This window comes from Hevea brasiliensis, chromosome 4 (assembly GCF_030052815.1).
Source record: "Hevea brasiliensis isolate MT/VB/25A 57/8 chromosome 4, ASM3005281v1, whole genome shotgun sequence".
Taxonomy (NCBI): Eukaryota; Viridiplantae; Streptophyta; class Magnoliopsida; order Malpighiales; family Euphorbiaceae; genus Hevea; species Hevea brasiliensis.
In genome coordinates, this window is record NC_079496.1 from 24,763,523 (window position 1) to 24,782,318 (window position 18,796).

General features: G+C 33.8%; 1 protein-coding gene across 1 annotated transcript; it reads left to right on the top strand.

Moving 5' to 3' along the window:
• Window positions 1–10,518: 10,518 nt before the first annotated feature.
• On the top strand, window positions 10,519–14,068 carry LOC110655533 (lysine-specific demethylase JMJ32). Its single transcript, XM_021811849.2, has 4 exons — window positions 10,519–11,303; window positions 11,442–11,617; window positions 13,433–13,503; window positions 13,592–14,068. Exons 1-4 carry the CDS (start codon window positions 10,635–10,637, stop codon window positions 13,792–13,794), a joined length of 1,119 nt encoding a protein of 372 aa, XP_021667541.2. The 5' UTR covers window positions 10,519–10,634; the 3' UTR covers window positions 13,795–14,068.
• The last annotated feature ends 4,728 nt before the right edge of the window (window positions 14,069–18,796 follow it).

Sequence of the window (18,796 nt, forward strand, 5' to 3'; positions counted from 1 at the left end):
TCCTAGGTCAACACTGGTGGTTCAGCTAAGCTGTGGGGGATGGTCTTCCACCAATCATATGCATCTCCTTACAGTAGTGACACAGAATACTCAAACTTCAGTTCATTTTGGCAGTGCAGCTTCTTAAATACTCTGTCCATTCTTTCAAGCCATTGCTCTGCCTCTAAAGGATCCACTGTACCTTTAAATTCTGCAACCCCATACTTCAATAACTTATCATACTGTCTGGCTGGAGGCAGTGGTTGTGCCACAGATGTCCGGGGTGGAGCTTGAGCAGGTATACCCCCACCCATTTGTTGAAACATCGCAGCCATCTGCTGTACAAACTGTGCAGGAAACTGCGACATTTGTGGGGCTGGTGCTACTGACCCACTGACATTATGTAAAGTTGGGGCTTCCCCTTGTGCCTCAGCTTCAATAGATTGCTCGATTGAGCGATCCCCTTCTTCCATTTCAATCTGAAGTTAGGGTATCTCCTGAACAAGTAACACATCGAGATTTCCCTCTGTTAGTTCATATTTATGATGTAATGCACTATATGTAACAAATATGGACATTGAGCAGTTGTACTTAACAAGGAAAGACACAAATTCTCAAGTTAAACATACTTCACAAATTTGCTCTGATACCATTAAAACATGTCACACCTTACCCCTCTGTAAAGTATAACATGATCCTGTAGAATACCTAATGAACTACCAAACTTCACCTACCGATAACTCATTAAGTACCCTACAAGGGATTTTAAAACAATTTTCTTACTTTAGTTAAGTGGTGAGCGTTTCTAAATAGATATTAAAACATTTAATTAAAGTTGAAAATCAATTAAAATTTTTGGCCCATTTTATTTTTCAGTAAATTTTATAAAAATTTTGACAGAGTTCCATCTGTATTTTGAGAAAACAGTTCTTCAAATACCTGAAAAAAAGGCACTTCCAATAATTTTTCAACCACTGCTTCAAATTCATGCTCAATCTCAACCAATTTCTTAACACATTTATCAACTTTCAAATTTCAAATCCACTATTCAATGATCATCAAAATACCAACAATCCAGTTCATTCAAATTAAATGAAATAGTTCCATTCATAATTCATTAAGAACAAAAAAATTTATAAACATCCTTACAAAATTTACATTAAGTGAAATTCAACTAAAATTTATTACAAACTTTACACAAGCTTTATACAAGCTGCTCAAGACCGAATTTACATGTCCATACATTTATGTGTATCATAAACATCAAAATAAATATTTACAGTGGGGGTATAAATTATACCTAATATAACCTCAGGATGAGTTGCTCTACAATCCTCAGCAGCTCACTCTGCTGCTCCTCTAGTCTCTAAATCTGCGACAGCAATAAAAGCTATCGCTGAGTACTAGGACTCGGTGGTGCACAACATACTAAAATAATCTTTATGTAGAATTTAAATCACATTTATTCAAAAATTGAACTGAACATGAGAGTTAAACACAAAACATGAATTATAAGATTTTATTCCAAACGCTTTCATTTCAAAGTATCAAAACACATTTCATAAAACCCACAGTTAGATCATGCCATTTGAAACAAATATAATCTCAATAGCCAGAGGCTAAGGAGAAGTCACATCACAAGGCTAGCTAGCTCAAATATATGGATATCCATTCAAATCCTCTTCTACTGGCACACCTCAACACTTCTCTAGAGAAGGAATCAAAATTCGAAACTAATTACCCCCACTAGTCATGCTAGTGAGGTGTTCAAATATATGGTCATGACACTGTGATTTCAAAACTTATCTTAACAATTTGCTAAACATTGCTATTTCAAATATACACAATAAATTTCACAATTTAAATCAAAACATCATAAATAATGTCACAAATAAACTTTCAACAATTCAAAGCAAAAGTAAAATATATATTTCATTCACTTTATCAATGAATTTTAAAGCATAGTGATGTTGTGCACAAACCTCAAACGAGTTGCCTCTTGGCCTTGACTCGATTCCTTGGGTTCTTTCTCGGTGTTCTTTTCAACTGAAACACATAATTTTACAGTGTTTCAGTACCATAACTTAACATAAATCCAAAAATAAATTTAACTTCACTTTTACCTAGCTCTAACGTGCTAAACTCGACGTTCTTGAAATTTTGTGTTTCAGGGTTACTATTCACTATACTATTCAAGTCAAATTGTTGACTTTCTAAGGCTTAATAGGTATGGGAATTCCAACTTCACCCACATACCACATTTAGGTCACTAAATTTGTTGGTTTTGGTTGTTTATTCAAATTCTAAGTCTTTTAGGCAAATTTGATAAATTTTCTATTTTTGTGTCTAAGGTTACACTGTTCCATTGGTCATTTTACTGTTAGAATTTGGCAAAACTTTCTTCATAGAAAATGTTATCTATTGTCTTAAGTTTATTCTCCTTTTTGAATCACTCCAATTAGAGTTTTTTAGCTCAAGTTATAGTCATTTGAACTATGGCTGTCGAATTAAAGTTAACCCAGTTTTCTGGGCAAATTTTGGTTCTAGCACTTTTAGGTCACCAAATTTGGGTGGCCAAATGACTTAGTTAATGGCATAATTTGGATTTGTGTCCTTCATGAAAGTTTTAGGTCTATATCTCTTAAAATTTCTAGTCATTTAGACCTACCTAGCTCAAGTTATGGCCAAATGAACAAACACTGTTCATTTGGTCAGTTTGTACAGGGCAGACTGTGATTTTTAAGTTTGGTCAATTTGTTCACTAGGTTTTGGTCACTTTTTGGGCATTCTTCCTAAATGAAAATTGTGTCATTTAGTGTCTATTTTCATTCTCAATTGGTCTCATACCAATTGGACTTGCAAAATTTCATTTTTGGTCCCTTAAAGGTAACTTGGTCATGCTGCCAGCAGCATGACCACACTCAATCCGAATTGGCTTTTGATTCAAACACTCCTAACACACCTCATTAGGTCAAAATTGGCCATTTCTTTCCTTAAACTAGGTCCAAGACATCATTTACTAATTTTTCACTTTTTTGGTCTCTAAACCCTAAGTCCAAACCCTAACCACACTAAATTGTTGCATTTAGCTAATTTCAAAGCTTTTAACTATAATCATTCAACTAATGGAGGTCCCTAAACTCATTCAAATCCATCAAACCATACAATAACACCCCAATACAAACGCTGGCCGAATTTCAGCTTGGTCTCTCAACAATTTGTTTCATTTCATTTTAAGTTTATTTACAAGTTAATCAAGCTAAAAACACAATTAATAAACTACTTTGCAACTTAAATCACTAACCTTACTTAGAGGTTTTCTAAGCTTTCTTTTCTTCTTTCTTTGGTGACCAATCTCCTTTTCAAGTGACTAGAACAAGTTTTTATGAAGCAATTATGGGAGAAGTTGAGGTTTAATAAGGATTTCAAAGCTTGAGTGCAAGCTTTAATGGAGGACCATTCATGGAGATGGGAGGGAGAAGTGGACGGCAATGAAGATAAGAAAGAAGACCAACTTTTTTTTTTCTTTTTCCTTTTTGTCTTTTTAATTATCTTAGGAAGACTATAAATCAATTTAGTTAATTTATTAATTATAGGATTTATGGCATCATGCATGATGTCATGCATGATGTCATCTCCCTACACCTTTTTCATTTTTTTCTTTTTTTTTCTATTTATTTTTCTATTAGTTATTTAATTTAATTCTCGATTCCGAAATTTTCCTTTCTCCGATTTTATTTGACAGTTGGGTCAAGAGTCAGCTCTCAGGATCAATTGACTAAATTGCCCCTTGCCGGTTCAACCCGGTTTGCAAATAAATTCAATATTCCTTCCGGCTCTCTAACCTAATTATTTGACTGACTTAACAATTCTTTTTCATGATTTTCTCTTTTCCACTGTATTCGTAATGGTCCTAAGGACCGCAGCGTCACATTTTACGGTTCGAAATTTGAGTCTAAATCGACTTCGCAGTCGTTCCCGAGAAGGTCACCCATCGCTGTGACTCTCGGCTCGTTTAACTTCTTATGTTCTATTTTTCTTATTTATACTTAACTAATTGGAAATTACTAATTATTTGGGTTTAAGGCTTATCTAGTTGTCTTAAGTGTGGTTCTAATCCCCTTAATTGTCCGGACCGACACTGGTCACCCGAAACAGTGAAATATACCAGGCTATGCAAATAGGGTTGTTACATCTGGGTTCTATGATCTTCATGAAAAATGTGCTCCTATGTCTAACCTTTCCAATGGTTCAAGAATCAGGTCATTCTGACCTTCTTAGTGTGAGTTATGGCCATTTGAACATTTACTGTTTATTTGGTCATTTTTTCAGGTCTAGATTAGGATTACCCAAATTCAAGTCAATTTGAGGCTAGGTTAGGGACAGTTTTTGGGCATGGTTTCTTCACGAAAAATGGGGCATTATGACCCTAGTTTCATCTACAATTGGCCTCATGCCAATTGAAGCAACACAACTCTATTTATAGCTCAAAAACTACACTGGACTCATAGGTCTGAATTCCTGCATAAAAATTTAAAAACTCCCAATTCAATTTCTCCCAACTCCTAAACTTCAATTTGTTATTCATAGCACTTCAAATGATCAAAAATTTATCTCAACATGCTCAATTTCAAGCCATAATGCAAAAGTACCAAATTAGGTGCAAACCCTAACTCAATATTCCCAACACCATACAACTAATTGCAATTTCACTTCCAATGTATATATATACTTATCAATCAATATTACTAAGCTAATTTATATCAATTAAGAACATCAATTTCCTCTTTACATCATGGCTGCCAAAAATTTAGTTCCTCATATACTTGTTATTTTTTTCAATTTTCATGTCATACTAACTTGTTTCAACATGCTTACAACACTTAGAGATAGGGTCATTATTGCACTAACCTATTGTAGTTCAATTCTTGACTTGTATAGACCTTAGAATTTCTTCACTTTATGATAATCAAAAGCTTCCTCTTGGTCTAAGGGTAAATTTTGGTGAAGGTAAATTAGGATTTTATGGTAAATTTAAGGAGAAATTTAGCTCAGTTGAAACAACAATGGAGGAAGACACTTTTTGAGGTGTGCCAGCCATGGGAGAAAAAAATGAGGAAGATGACTTTATTAATTTGGTCTGATTTTATATCTACCTTATCCTTTCATAAGTGCTTGTTAATTTCCTATTGGCTATCACTTTTTATGATGTCATTATGACATCATACATATGCAATATATATATTATTTCTTTTCTTTTCTTTTCTTTTCTCGTTTTTCTATTACATAATTCATGTTTTTAATTTATTTTATATATTTTAATCTCTCTTATTTTAACTAACATTTAGGTCAAAATTCAACTCTAGGGCTGAAATGACCAAAATGCCCCTTATTGAGTTTATCGATTTATATTTGTCTGTACTAATTGATTAAATTTTCTTAATTTTTTTCTTAGCATTTATATTGCCTTTTAAACTTCTTAAAGCCTTCAATTTAATCCTATTATTTGTCTCACAGGGTTTCCCCACGAGTTTGGGATTGGTAACTGTCTCTACAGTCACTTTCCGGTAAAGTCACCCATCGCTGTGACCCCGGCTCGTTTAATTGAGTTACACTTTGCTTTTTTTATTTTTTCTTGATTTTTCTTAATCTTTATCCAGTCAATTTATGCCTCCTCACTTTAGTTTGAGTGTAATTACAGACATTCTAGCTGTCCGAAGAGACGTTAGTCGTTAGAACAGTAGAATATATGGACTACCTAAACGGAAGGCGTTACATAATTGGTATACCAATTGATCCAAGCTATATACATAAGTCTAGGTATGCTTTGGGCAAATTAGTGTTATTAAATACTTATGGACTTATTATTTCATGTTATGCACTTTTAGTGCTCTATAGAAAATTTCATGTTATTTGGCAAACCATTTAGGTAACTTATATATCATGTAACAAATAATTTCTTGAACCTTTCTTTAGGTCCAGATTCTGTCCCTTATCTTTGCCTAGCAATTTGGCTAAGATGTAGGATCTGTTTGACCACACTTCCTTCATGGAAGTTGTTCCTCTATGTTTAAACTTTGATTTCTCTTTTTGAATCACTCGATTTCGAATTTTAGAACTCAAGTTATAGTCAATTTTTCAAGACTGGTTCATTGAACCTTTATGATTTCAGAACCAGACAGATTTTGGAGTCAAATTTTGTCTAGTCATTTAGGCATGCTACAGTAATTTTTAGGTCAATGTCCTTCATATGAGTTGTTCCCCTATGTCTTAGGGTCACTTAGGTTCAAGAATCACAATTTTTTAGATTATGTAGGGTGAGTTATAGCCAATTAACTGACCTGGACTCCTAAACACTTTGCCTTCAAGATTTCAGATTCAGGTCAGTGTTTTTTATTCTAATTTTATGGTCCTTACACTTAAAATTTGAGGAAAGTTCTTGAATCAAAGTTGGAGTCCTGTTTCCTAAGTTTCCAAAATAGTTGGGCTCATGCCAGTTGGAGTTATCTAGTGGGAGATATGATTTAAATACTCTTCTGAGATTAAGTGCCTATTTAGTTCAATTTCAGGAAATTTCAGAATTTGGAATACTGAATTGTCCTAGCAAATTGTCCAAGTTCCATTAGGTTCTGGATTTTGGTCAAAACACTAAAGTTGTAGTTCTAGGTTTATAGAGATTTTGGATTTGGATTCACTACATTTGTAATTTTGTAGATTGAATTATGGCATTTTTGCCAAAACTGGTCCAGTAGGTCAAAGTCAGGGCAGATTTTAGTTCTGGTCATAATTATTGATCTAATTTAGTCTAGCAAATTGGTTGGGTTAGAATCAGAATTGGGCTCTGTATTCTTCATGAAAAATGTGCTCCTATGTATAAACTTTCCATTGGTTCAAGAATCAAGTCATTCTGACCTTCCTAGAGTGAGTTATGCCCATTTGAATATTTACTGTTTATATGGTCATTTTTCCAGGTCTAGCAGGTGGTTACCCGGATTCAAGTAAATTTTAGGTCATGTTAGGTTCAGTTTCTAGGCAGGGTCTCTTTATAAAAAATATGACATTATGTCTTAGGTTCAATGTTCAATTGACTTCACACCAATTAGAGCAACGTGGCTCTACTTATGGCCACATAACCACACTGGACTCAAGGTCCAAAATTCCCTGCACAGAAAATGGCACTTCCAATCTTTAATTCCTCACAACTACCAAATTTCAATCACATTCATTGCACTTCAAATAGTCAATAATCAACCTCAACAATGTCAATTTTAAGCCACAACACAAAATCCCTAAATATAGGTCAAAACCCTAACTATAAAAATCACATCTCATGCAACACCATGCAATTCAACTTCTGCTACATGTAAATTCATCAAGAACACTACTAAGCAAGTTAATTTAATAAAAAATCATAAATCCCCAATTTCTCTCATGGCTGCCGAAATTTTGGTCTTTCAAAAACTTATCATATTCTTTCAATTTTATGAGATTTCAACTTAATTCAACATGCTAACAATACTTAAAGAAGGGAGGAAGCTTATATATTGCACTAACCTTATGTTGACCAATCTTTGAATTGCTAAACTTCAAGATTTCCTTTAATTTTTGGCTACCTATGGCTTCCTTAACATGTAGAATCAATTTTTAGTGAAGATGGATAGGGATTTTAGTGTGAGAATGGGAGGGAAATCAAGCTTGAAAGCTTAAAAAATGGTGGAAGCTTGTTTGGGTATGGAATTCGGCCAAGAAGGAGCAAGGGAAAAAGAAGATGACTTTAATTCGTTTAATTAATTTGGTCTCTATTTATATTTAGTTTTCTAATTATAATTGGTCATAATTTTAATGAGGTCATTATCTTATTATGCCTAGGTCATAATTTAACTTAAATTCTTATTTCTTTTATTTCTCTTCTTTCCATCACTTATTGCATTTTACATTTTCATTAAAAGTCTTTCATAATTTATTTTATTAATTTCTCTTAATTTAATTGACATTTTAGTCAAAAATCAACTTTTCATGTGAAATGACCAAAATACTCTTTATCGGATCATAATTTATCTTTTTTTATTAGCATAAATTTCCTTGCATTTTCTTAACATTTTTATTGTCATTTAAATCTCATAAATCCTTCAATTAAGTCCCAAATATTTATCTCACAAGGTTTCCCACGAGTCTGGGGTTGACAACTGTATTCACAGTTGCTTCCCGATAGAGTTACCCATCGCCGGAATCTCGGCTCCTTTAACCTATTGGCATTTCATTTCTTTTATTTTTTCTTAATTTTATTTTATCTTTATTCAATCAATTTATGTCTCCTCACTCTAGTTTAAGTGTAGTTCCAGACATCCTGACTGTCCGAATAGACGTTAGTCATCAGAACAGTAGAATGTACAAAACTACCTAAAGTGAGGGCATTACAATAATAGATTTTGAACCAAAAATAGTAAGGTTGACCGCTTTAAGGAGGGCTAGTGCTTCATCAACCAGAGGAAAGGAGGCTTTAATTTTGTAGGCCACACCATCAACCATATTACCATTGTGATTTCTAATAATAACTCCTATTTTTGCATAAAAGGAATTGTCCTTCTATAAAACATCACTATTAAACTTCAGAACTCTAAAGGAGGCAGACACCACACATTGCAAGAATGGGAATTACCTCTGTAGTGCGACAAATGTGTTGAGTTTTGAAAATCTGCAATAAGAATCTGTTGATCCAATTAGCAAATTTTTATATGATGAATAGCTAAAATTGGGTTGGCTTGAATTTGCTCAAAAACTGCCCTATTTCTCTATTTTCAAATTATCCAACAAACAATAACTATCAGACATAGAGAATCATCATCAATTCTAAAGGCTTGAGTAATTGGAAGAATTAAAACCAATTGCATCAACCTTACAGTTATAGCAGCTAGAAAACCACGTAGACTACACCAGAACAACATATGCTCTATAGATTCAGTCTCTTCATTGCATATAGGACAAATGGGATTAGGAGGGATACCTCTATGAGCCAAATTTTCCTTAATTGGTAAAGCATTCAGCAATGTATTCCACCCAAACACTTTTAACTTTGGCTACAAAGCGAGATTCCATAATTTTCTCAGAATATGCTGAGAAATGGAAAGAAAGTTTCTAGGACTATGAGCAATAGATGGACTAGCCTTATCTAGTAAAAAAACAATAGCCTAATTGAACTGATAAGCTTCAGACCTGTTATAATGCCATATCACTGAATCTTTACATCCCAAAGGAGCTACTAGAATTGATTTTATAGCTCTAGCAACCTCTACTTCAAATAATGAGTCCACTAACTCATTCTTCCATTACAGACAGTCATGATCAATTAAATCAGAGACATAGTTAATATCCAAAGGACAGTGATTGGGTCATTGGACTTTGAAATCTTGCACATGAGGAACCCAAAGGTCATATCAAATGAGAGTATCCCTCCCATCTCCTACATTGTGTCTAATCCCTTCCTTCAAAATATTGCTTCCTTCTAGAAGGCTTTGCTAAACCCAAGAGCTTTCCTTTTAAGAGGAAGGGGCTTGCCATAAAGAATTATGAGGGAAATAGAGACCTTTAATCATTCGGGCCCATAAGGAAGAAGGATTTTGAATTAATCTCCAACACTATTTTGCTAAACAAGCCAAATTAAAGAGCTTGAAATCCTTAAACCCCATATCCCCTTTATCTTTTCTATTCATAGCATCCTTCCAACTTATCTAGTGCAACTTTTTCTCCTTATCCCTTCTTCCCTACCATAAGTTAGAAACCAAACTATTAAGTTGCTTGCAACAGCTTAAAGGGAATTTGAGAATAGCCATAGAATAATTAGGAATGGCACACAAGACAAATTTGATAAGAGTTTCCCTACCAGCTTGAGAAAGTAGTTTATGCTTCCAAGATTGAGTTTTGGACATCAATTTGTCTTTAATAAACTTTAAAGCTTGCACTATTGATCTACCCAAAGGGCAAGAAGCCTAGGATATTTATCATCAAACTTCATTTCTTGCATATTTAGCAAAGATAAAAATATCATGCTTTAAAACCATAGGAGCTTTCTTGCTAAAATAAATAATTAATTTAATGAAGTTTACCCTTTGTTCAGTAGCTAGTTGCTGTGTAACGAGATATAATCTCTTTAATTTTTGAAGCCTCATGACGGCTAGCCTCTCACAAAGAAGAGTATTATCTGTAAATAGAGCATTAGTTATGATAGGAGAATGTCTATTCAAAATTGTGATCAAATTTGATGGAAGCTCTAAAACAATTTTGTGATCAAGAAAATCAAAGGATGACTTTTTTAATTTTAATTTTCATGTTATCATTTTATAAATTCTACATATTCTCTCGTATGTGCGTTTTTTCATACGGTTTATTGAATAGGATCTTAAGAATATTTTAATTCACTAATAAGTTGAAGCTTGTCATATGACACTTCAAAAGTTTACATGTTTTTTTTTTTTTTTTTTTTTTTTAATTTGGGGTGAAAATGATAAATGTGGACTTTATTAAATAAATCAAATGGCAGTATAATCGAGGGCTAACCGGCTAAGCTAAAACACAAAGATGAGCAAAAAGGGGTTTTATGGGTTTAAGACAGACGGACAGCTAAAGAAGGAAGAGAAGAAGAAGAAGAAGAAGAAAACATGAAAGAAATAGATTCCTTATGGGAGGAAGTGAGAGAGTTAAGTCTTGGAACCTCATCAACAGCCATAGATCACCTTCATTCACCTCCAACCCCACTTCATTTCCTTCGAAACTACGTCTCTCCAAACAAACCCTGTATCATCGCCAACGCCATCACCCACTGGCCTGCTCTCTCTCTCTGGCCCAACCTCTCCTACCTCTCCCATTCCCTCTGCCACTCCTCCGTTTCCCTCCACCTCACCCCTCATGGCCGCGCTGATTCCCTCGTCCCCTCCACCCCCACCCATCATTCCTTCTGCTTTGCCTCCGCTAACGTGCAGCAAGTGCCCTTCCCACGCGCGCTTGATTGCGTTGTCAATAGTCGACCTGGTAAATTCGTCGCCTACCTGCAGCAGCAGAATGATTGCTTTAGGACGGAGTATTCGGCGGCGTTGGGATCGGACTGCGACGCCCATATTGGGTGGGCGACGGAGGCGCTCGGTTGTTTACCGGAGGCTGTGAATTTGTGGATTGGCAATCGTTTCTCGGAGACGTCTTTTCATAAGGACCATTATGAGAATCTATATGCTGTCGTTTCTGGGAAGAAGCATTTCTTGCTACTTCCTCCTACTGATGTTCACCGCTTGTATATTCGCAATTACCCTGCTTCCCAATACTCCTATTCTGAGGTATCATCTCTCTTTTTTTCTCTTTTTTTTTTTAATGAAAATTTATTTATTGAATTTAATATTATAGTTTTGTTGATGGGTTTTTACGAACAATTGTTTGTTTCAATTAACTGTAATATTTTGTTGTTGGGTTTTTAGGAAAATGGAGAATTCAAATTGGAAATGGAGGATCCAGTGAGGTATGTGCCATGGTGCAGTGTGAATCCTTACCCATCTCCTGAGGCTAAAGAGAGCGAAATGGCTAAATTTCCTTTGTATTTCAATGGTCCAAAGCCATTTGAATGTACAGTCAATGCCGGAGAGGTTCTGTATCTGTAAGTTCCAATTTTCTTTTCTCTGCTCTTTTTCCTCTTGTGTTTGTGGGCTTTCCAGTTCCTGTTAATGTTATCAACACAGCATTAACATGCCAAGTTAGATGTCAATAAATGCTCAAAAAAAAAAAAAACAATTAGATGTCATAGAAATTGAATGTTATCAGGAGTCGGTGTATGAATCTTACGTGGTTTAAAATAATCTTATTCTTATATTTGGCTTATGCCTGTTGATAGAAAAAGTAGCCATTCTCCCCATTTTTCCATATTGTGGCATACAGGTTGATGCTGGTCCTATCGTTGGACAGTTAGCTTATAATGAATTAATGATAATATCATCAGCCAACATAGTTGGGGGTGGATCATTTGCTATCAGACTTGAATTATCAAATAAACTGACCAACAACAATACCGGAAATATAAAACCATAGTTTAGAATTATTATTGTATAGGGGCCTTCCGTGCCAAGTATCCAAACAGACCATAGAACATGAAATTATCATAGAACATGCCTCTTTACAATGATTCCGACATTGATAAAGAGATATAGCCTCAATAAATTTATACAAAGGTACTTGATCTTGAGAGAGATTGCACCGGGGACCTAGAGCTCAATAGATAAATCAGAGATAAAATGGAGAAGAGAAAGAGGCTTTTGGCCATATCTTCAACAACCCTTTCAGCAATTGGAACAAACTTTACCGTAACCGTTATCTTCTCGGTGCAGTGTAGTAATGAAGGACTTTAAGGAAATAAGCAAAAAAGCAAGCCAAACAAACAAAAGACTATATGATTCGAGAGGGAAATGGTAGAGTGATGTTAGCAGGTTTCAGATCCTTTCTTCTTCCTCTTCTTTCTCTATTTCTAAGCATATCAAACTTCCTTATGTAGCCAATGGCTTATGTAGCCAGTGGCCATTCTGTTCCAATGATTTGGACATGTGGTGTCATGGAATGAAAACATTCTTTGACACAAAATTTTCATGATTACAGTATTTTCTCATACTAACAAACTAGCTGAGTTGTCTTGTTGTGGTCCCTTGTGTCAACCACTAGCTTTATACTGATTTTCCTATTGACGGATCATGTTGTCAGCTCTCCTGCCACAATCAGTTATTGGGATAATTTTGAGTTTAAACTTGCTTTCATTACCAAAGAGTAGGAGAGGGAGAGAGACAGGATAACAGAGGAGGAAGAAGAAAATGAGAGAAACAGAGGAGGAAGAAGAAGATGAGAGAGAGAGAAAGAGAGACATACCTGGAGTCGACGCAGAGAGGAAGAAGCAGCTCCTTTTTTTTTTGTTTTATTATTTTTTTGTCTTAAAAAATAAAAAAAAAGGGTTACTGCTGCGTTGAAGGAGGCGACGCCTCTTGCCTGCTTGGCCCCTTGCCTCGCTGGCCTGAGGCGTTGCCTCTCGGAGTGCCAAGAGAGGCAACCCAGTTGAGGCAGCAGAGGGGCGCCTCGCCTGGGTGCCTCTCACGCATTTGATAACACTGCTGTTGCCTGAAAATTTCATGGCATGCATTTTACCAAACATAGCAGGTGATTCAAACATGTACTGATAATGTGCTTTGTCTACTGGGTGAGTTGAAGTGCCTTAAAATTTAACCTAATTTTAGAAAGCAAACATATAACTAAAAGAAGACCAGATAGTATTAAATCATTCTTGAAATTTAATTAAACATGGCCTGTCTTCTTGGGATAAGTGATGTAGGAGAAGCATTTATTGTAAGCTTTTGAAGCTAATTCGAGTTACAGTCCTTTTTGTACTCCAAATTTGTAGAAGAATTCAGATTTTTAATTTGGAAAAGTGATGCAGGCCAAGCATGTGGTTTCATCATGTACGACAGAGTTCGGATGACGAAGGATGCACTATTGCCATAAACTATTGTAAGTTTGGAACCTTTCTCTTTTCTGTATCCATTTTAATTCAGTTGCATTTTACTGATAGATTCTAACACGTAGGTGTCCATGGCAGGGTATGATATGCAGTTTGATGTGAAGTATGCTTATTTCAACTTCTTGCAATCAATTCAATATGGATCAACTTTGACTCAACCCAAATGTGAGAAATATTCAGGTTCTCATGTATCTAACTGTAACTTGAGGGATAAATCATGTACTGATGCGTATCTAGTACATGATAATGTGGACTCAAACCAAGATAGTGAAGACAAATGAACTGATTTCTTAACCTGCATGGTTTGATCATCCGTTTGTGAAAATTCTTCATATTACATGATTTGTGCCGCAAGAATTGTGGTGCATTAAGTGCAGAGCTCAATAGGGATAACTGATTATTTGTCGCATAAGGGTTTTTCTTGTTCATTTTGAAGTCTCAGGATTTGTCAATGTTCTAATTTAGATGAATACAATGACAATATTACAGTATGCAGTTTTGCTACTTGTCAATTTATTAAATCAGATAAATATATGGTGTCATTACCCTGCAATATACCTTCGTTATCCTTTCAATGATGGACTGTATGGTAATTTTCGGGTCTGGTTTACAAACCTCTCACATTACATATGATATCTGAACGGATTCTCTCATCTTACCATTGATGAGGCGTCAATTCTCCATCTGATTTAATTTCTACATTCATAAATATATGATCAACTTGTATAGAAATATGATCATGAGGTGTGCAACCTTGGGAGGGTGTCAGAGAAGCTCTTCAAGTTTAGGTTTGGTCTGTTGAAAATGATGCTGCAGGGTGATTTATTATTATTGTTATTTTTTAATAATAATTTCTGCTAACAAATTCAAGAACTTTCTAAAAATCGAGTGATTTATCTTGTATTTTAGAATGTTGATCAAATTAATCCTATTATAACCTACTTGCAAGGAAAAGCTTAAATGAAGAGTCATGTGATATCTGTTTATGTTTTCCTGTGTAGAAGCACAAGGAATGCTATTGCATGGTTTATAATTGGACTTTTGGTCTACCTCTAGGAAGCCTACCCAATAACTAATAAGTGTGAATGTAGGCGTGAAAGAGAGAGTAAGATTTAAAAAAATGTTAACATGAAAAATTAAAAAAAGAAAAATCTAAAACAAATAAATTAAATTAAATTTTCTTGAAAGATTAAAAAACCTATTTTCTCTCTCCCTCCTTTCCCTTGGTGGTTGCTGGCATCTTTATGCGATGAGGCTAGCTGAAAAAGGAAGCTAGAAGGAAGCGGGCTTGGCTTGGGCACCCCTAGTGAATGGCCCTCCGAAGTCACTGCCATTAGTTCTCTCTCCCTCTCTCTCTCTCTCTGCGTTTTTCCTCGTTTCCACTTGCCATCCATTCTGAGTGCTATTGAGTCAATGGAGCTCCTCGCCTCATCTGGAATCATTTGAATGGAGTTGCTAGTCGTGGGTCTTGGCTGGAGGAGGTGAATAGAGGGGGGAAAGGGAAGTGACGAGGAGGGGGAAATGGGAAATGGGAAATGGTAACGTAAGGTTCACTTAATTAGTTTCATTTTTTGCATATTGAGATGTGAGATGGAAAGGTTTGAAAGGTGCTACGATATATTAGATAGATAGATGATATTATAAAACTGAAGAGCAAATTTATATATTTAATAAAAAAGAAAATTCCAACTGTTCTTTCTTGAATAGCATTTGTCCTATTCCCAAAAGAATAGCATTTGGATGTGTTATATATATATAATCAGAAAAATTTAACAAAATAACCAAAATTATAGGTGTATTATAAATCAGAAAAGGACAAAACATTTAGATAGATAGACTTATTCTAGTATAAAGATGTGAATTAAATTTATAAAATCATCAAGTGTACACATATATAAAATTTATTTATAATTATTAAAATCATAAATGTTAGCCTCAGCTTCCTCAGAGAAATTGTTTTAATGATAATAAATAAGTTGTTTAATTAAGTTAATAGCTAAAAAAGAAGAAAATATGAGCAATATATTGAAATCTATTGCCACCAACTTCAATGAATAAGCTGTATTGATTGGAGAAGAGCTGAGCAATGAACCACATAGAGTTGGAAAATACAGAAGCAAGTTTGAGCATCAAAAACATGCAAGCAATTTAGGGCAACGTTAACAAAGAAAGCCTTGAAAATGTGATTATAAAGTATAGAGAAAATAATTTATCAAACAGGAAATTAATTGGAAGGATATGGAGCTTGCAGAGTTGATTTAGAAAACTGAAACAACATTATCTGCCCTTTTGATAATTTTTAATTGATTTCTTTTTTATCAATTCTTGAGTCAAGAAATATAATAAGCGAAAGAATTTAATTTTTCTAACTTAAAAAAAAAAAGAATTCTTAAAATAAAAATCAAGTGTACACATATATAAAATTTATTTATAATTATTAAAATCATAAATGTTAGCCTCAGCTTCCTCAGAGAAATTGTTTTAATGATAATAAATAAGTTGTTTAATTAAGTTAATAGCTAAAAAAGAAGAAAATATGAGCAATATATTGAAATCTATTGCCACCAACTTCAATGAATAAGCTGTATTGATTGGAGAAGAGCTGAGCAATGAACCACATAGAGTTGGAAAATACAGAAGCAAGTTTGAGCATCAAAAACATGCAAGCAATTTAGGGCAACGTTAACAAAGAAAGCCTTGAAAATATGATTATAAAGTATAGAGAAAATAATTTATCAAACAGGAAATTAATTGGAAGGATATGGAGCTCGCAGAGTTGATTTAGAAAACTGAAACAACATTATCTGCCTGTTGATAATTTTTAATTGATTTCTTTTTTATCAATTCTTGAGTCTAGAAATATAATAAGCGAAAGAATTTAATTTTTCTAACCTAAAAAAAAAAAAGAATTCTTAAAATAAAAATCAAGTTTTATTTCCAAAAAAAAAAAAGAAAAAATCTTAGGTGACAAGTCTGAACACTGCGATTCTGCCACAAGGAATGCTATTAGATTCAGAGTTGATAGACTATAAAATTGTTATACTTAGATTTCACGTTATGATAGGAAGTTGAATAATTTTACCAATTATACAAATAAAAATTAAATTTTAATGATAAATTCAATTGGCATCAACTAAATTAATCCCCAAGGAATGCTATTACATGGTCAAGAGCTGGACTTTTTGTGTACCTCCCTAAAGCCAAGCAATTAGCTTATGGCTACTAATAAATGGTTGCATTGTATCGCATGTAACCAAGACTCTGTGTCTTGGCTTGGCTTCTTTTAACAAGTACTGAAGATCTAATGTAATTGCAGCAATAAATCAATAACTACTGACCTTCCTATAAATAAATTTCAGTTGCTATGCTGATACTTTGGCATTTTCATTTTTGAATTCAAATATTTAGACCCACCAAAAAGGACAAAAATAAAAAAAAATCAATTGATTTCACTTCTTAATAATAATAATAACTAATGTTATACATACATACATATATATATATATATATATATATATATATATATATATATATATATATATATATATATGTTTGGGACTCTTAATAATTATTGAGCAAAAACTGCATGTATTTTTTTCATTTGCTTTTTTTTCATTGCCTAATGATGTAAAAAAAATTAAATCTTTTGTTTTTTTTTTATAATATTACTCATGATTTTTAGTTTTAATAAGTTTATCATAAATTCTAAATTTAATCCAATTACATCTAAATTTCTAAAGAAATCATCAGACATCATGAGTCACAAAATCACGTAAGTATACTTTTCTCTATTATATTTCTTAATTACATGATATAAAATTATAATATAAAAATATATTTTTATATTAACATAAAAATGGGGGCAGGACAGAGGCTTAATTTAAAACGAGGAACCGAAAAAAGCATCAAATTTTCATCACATCCTTTTCATCTAGGGTTTCAGACCCTTGTTCTCTAATGCGTTTTCAGTAGCTTTTATTTGTCCTTGTGGGCAGGGAAAGGTTACCTACTTCTCCCTCCTTCCTTCTAGGTGGGTTGCAGATAATTTTGATCTATTTGTGTATAGCCAAGCGTTAAACATCGAGGGACTCTTGTGGCTATCTTGTTGAGCTTACATGTTATGTTCAGTGTTTTTTCTATTTTCTTGTGTTATTGTGTTGTGTTTTCTATAGGTTCACTACCATGACTGCGTGTTTCTTTAGATATGGTCTGGGATTTGTGCTTCTGCACTTCTTTAACTATGGTTTTCTATGAGATGATTGAGCCTTGGTGGATCCTCTGATGTAATGGTGTGAGGGAGCAAATAATGGTGGAGGTTTCTAGCAGGGTCGACACCGATAGCTATGGCTGGCTCAAAAGGTGCGAATGAGATGCCAAAGAATGCCTTCACTTCCTCCCTCAATTGACTATAGTGGCTTTTGTTATCCTTGGCTATTGGTTCTTTGGCTTCTTAGGTTTCTTATTTATTTTCCCCTAGCAACTGGATCCAGTTTTCTGGCTCGAAGGTTCTGTGCTTTTTCGCTTAGTATGGTATCCTGTTGCTTTTTTTTTTTTGAGATCAACAGAGGCCAACGGTGCTCTCTTTTGTTAGATGCGATCCTGCATTCTCAATAGACGTGCTTCCCTTGTTTTGTAGTGTATGTGTTGTTTTTTAAATTGGGTTAAGACTCGATTTCATTAGGGTTGTGGTGCTTTAGGCCTTGAGTTTTAACCTTGGGCGTGTTGTATGGGCCTGATTGCTATGGTTTATATTGTATTACTATGGGCCTTCAACCTATGCACTTAACTCTAACTTGTTTTAAGACATTTAATGACTGATTATTTAAGAAAAAAGAAAATAAAAGAACATTTTCATTTCTGCTTTGTTACCGTTAGCTGGACAAGGTTTCTCACCAAGTTTAGGACAATAACAAGTTTTGTTATCACATATAGAGATGGCAAAGGGTAGGGTGTTCATAAAAATATCATACCCAAACTCGAACTCATTTAATAATTTAAATATTAGAATTCGTTTCAAACTCAATTAAAATTTATTTTTAATTACTCGAATTTTTCCCAAACTCAATTGTTAATACCTGAAAAATAACAAACTCACTTAATTTTATATATTTTAATTACTAATCTACATAAAAATAATTTTTATTAATAATTTATATTTTAAAATTTAATAATTCTATAAAATATTTAAATTCTATTTGTTTAAAATATAATTAAAAAATTTATAAAAATTAATATAAAAAATATATATTTTATATTTAATTACTCATTATATAAATAGGTTTG

What these genes read in the sequence shown, in the direction of transcription:
- LOC110655533 (XM_021811849.2), top strand. Translation starts at nt 10,635, where the DNA reads ATGAAAGAAATAGATTCCTTATGGGAGGAAGTGAGAGAGTTAAGTCTT. An exon ending in CCCAATACTCCTATTCTGAG is followed by an intron (nt 11,304 to 11,441) that starts GTATCATCTCTC and finishes TTGGGTTTTTAG; the next exon opens with GAAAATGGAGAATTCAAATT. An exon ending in GCCGGAGAGGTTCTGTATCT is followed by an intron (nt 11,618 to 13,432) that starts GTAAGTTCCAAT and finishes AAAGTGATGCAG; the next exon opens with GCCAAGCATGTGGTTTCATC.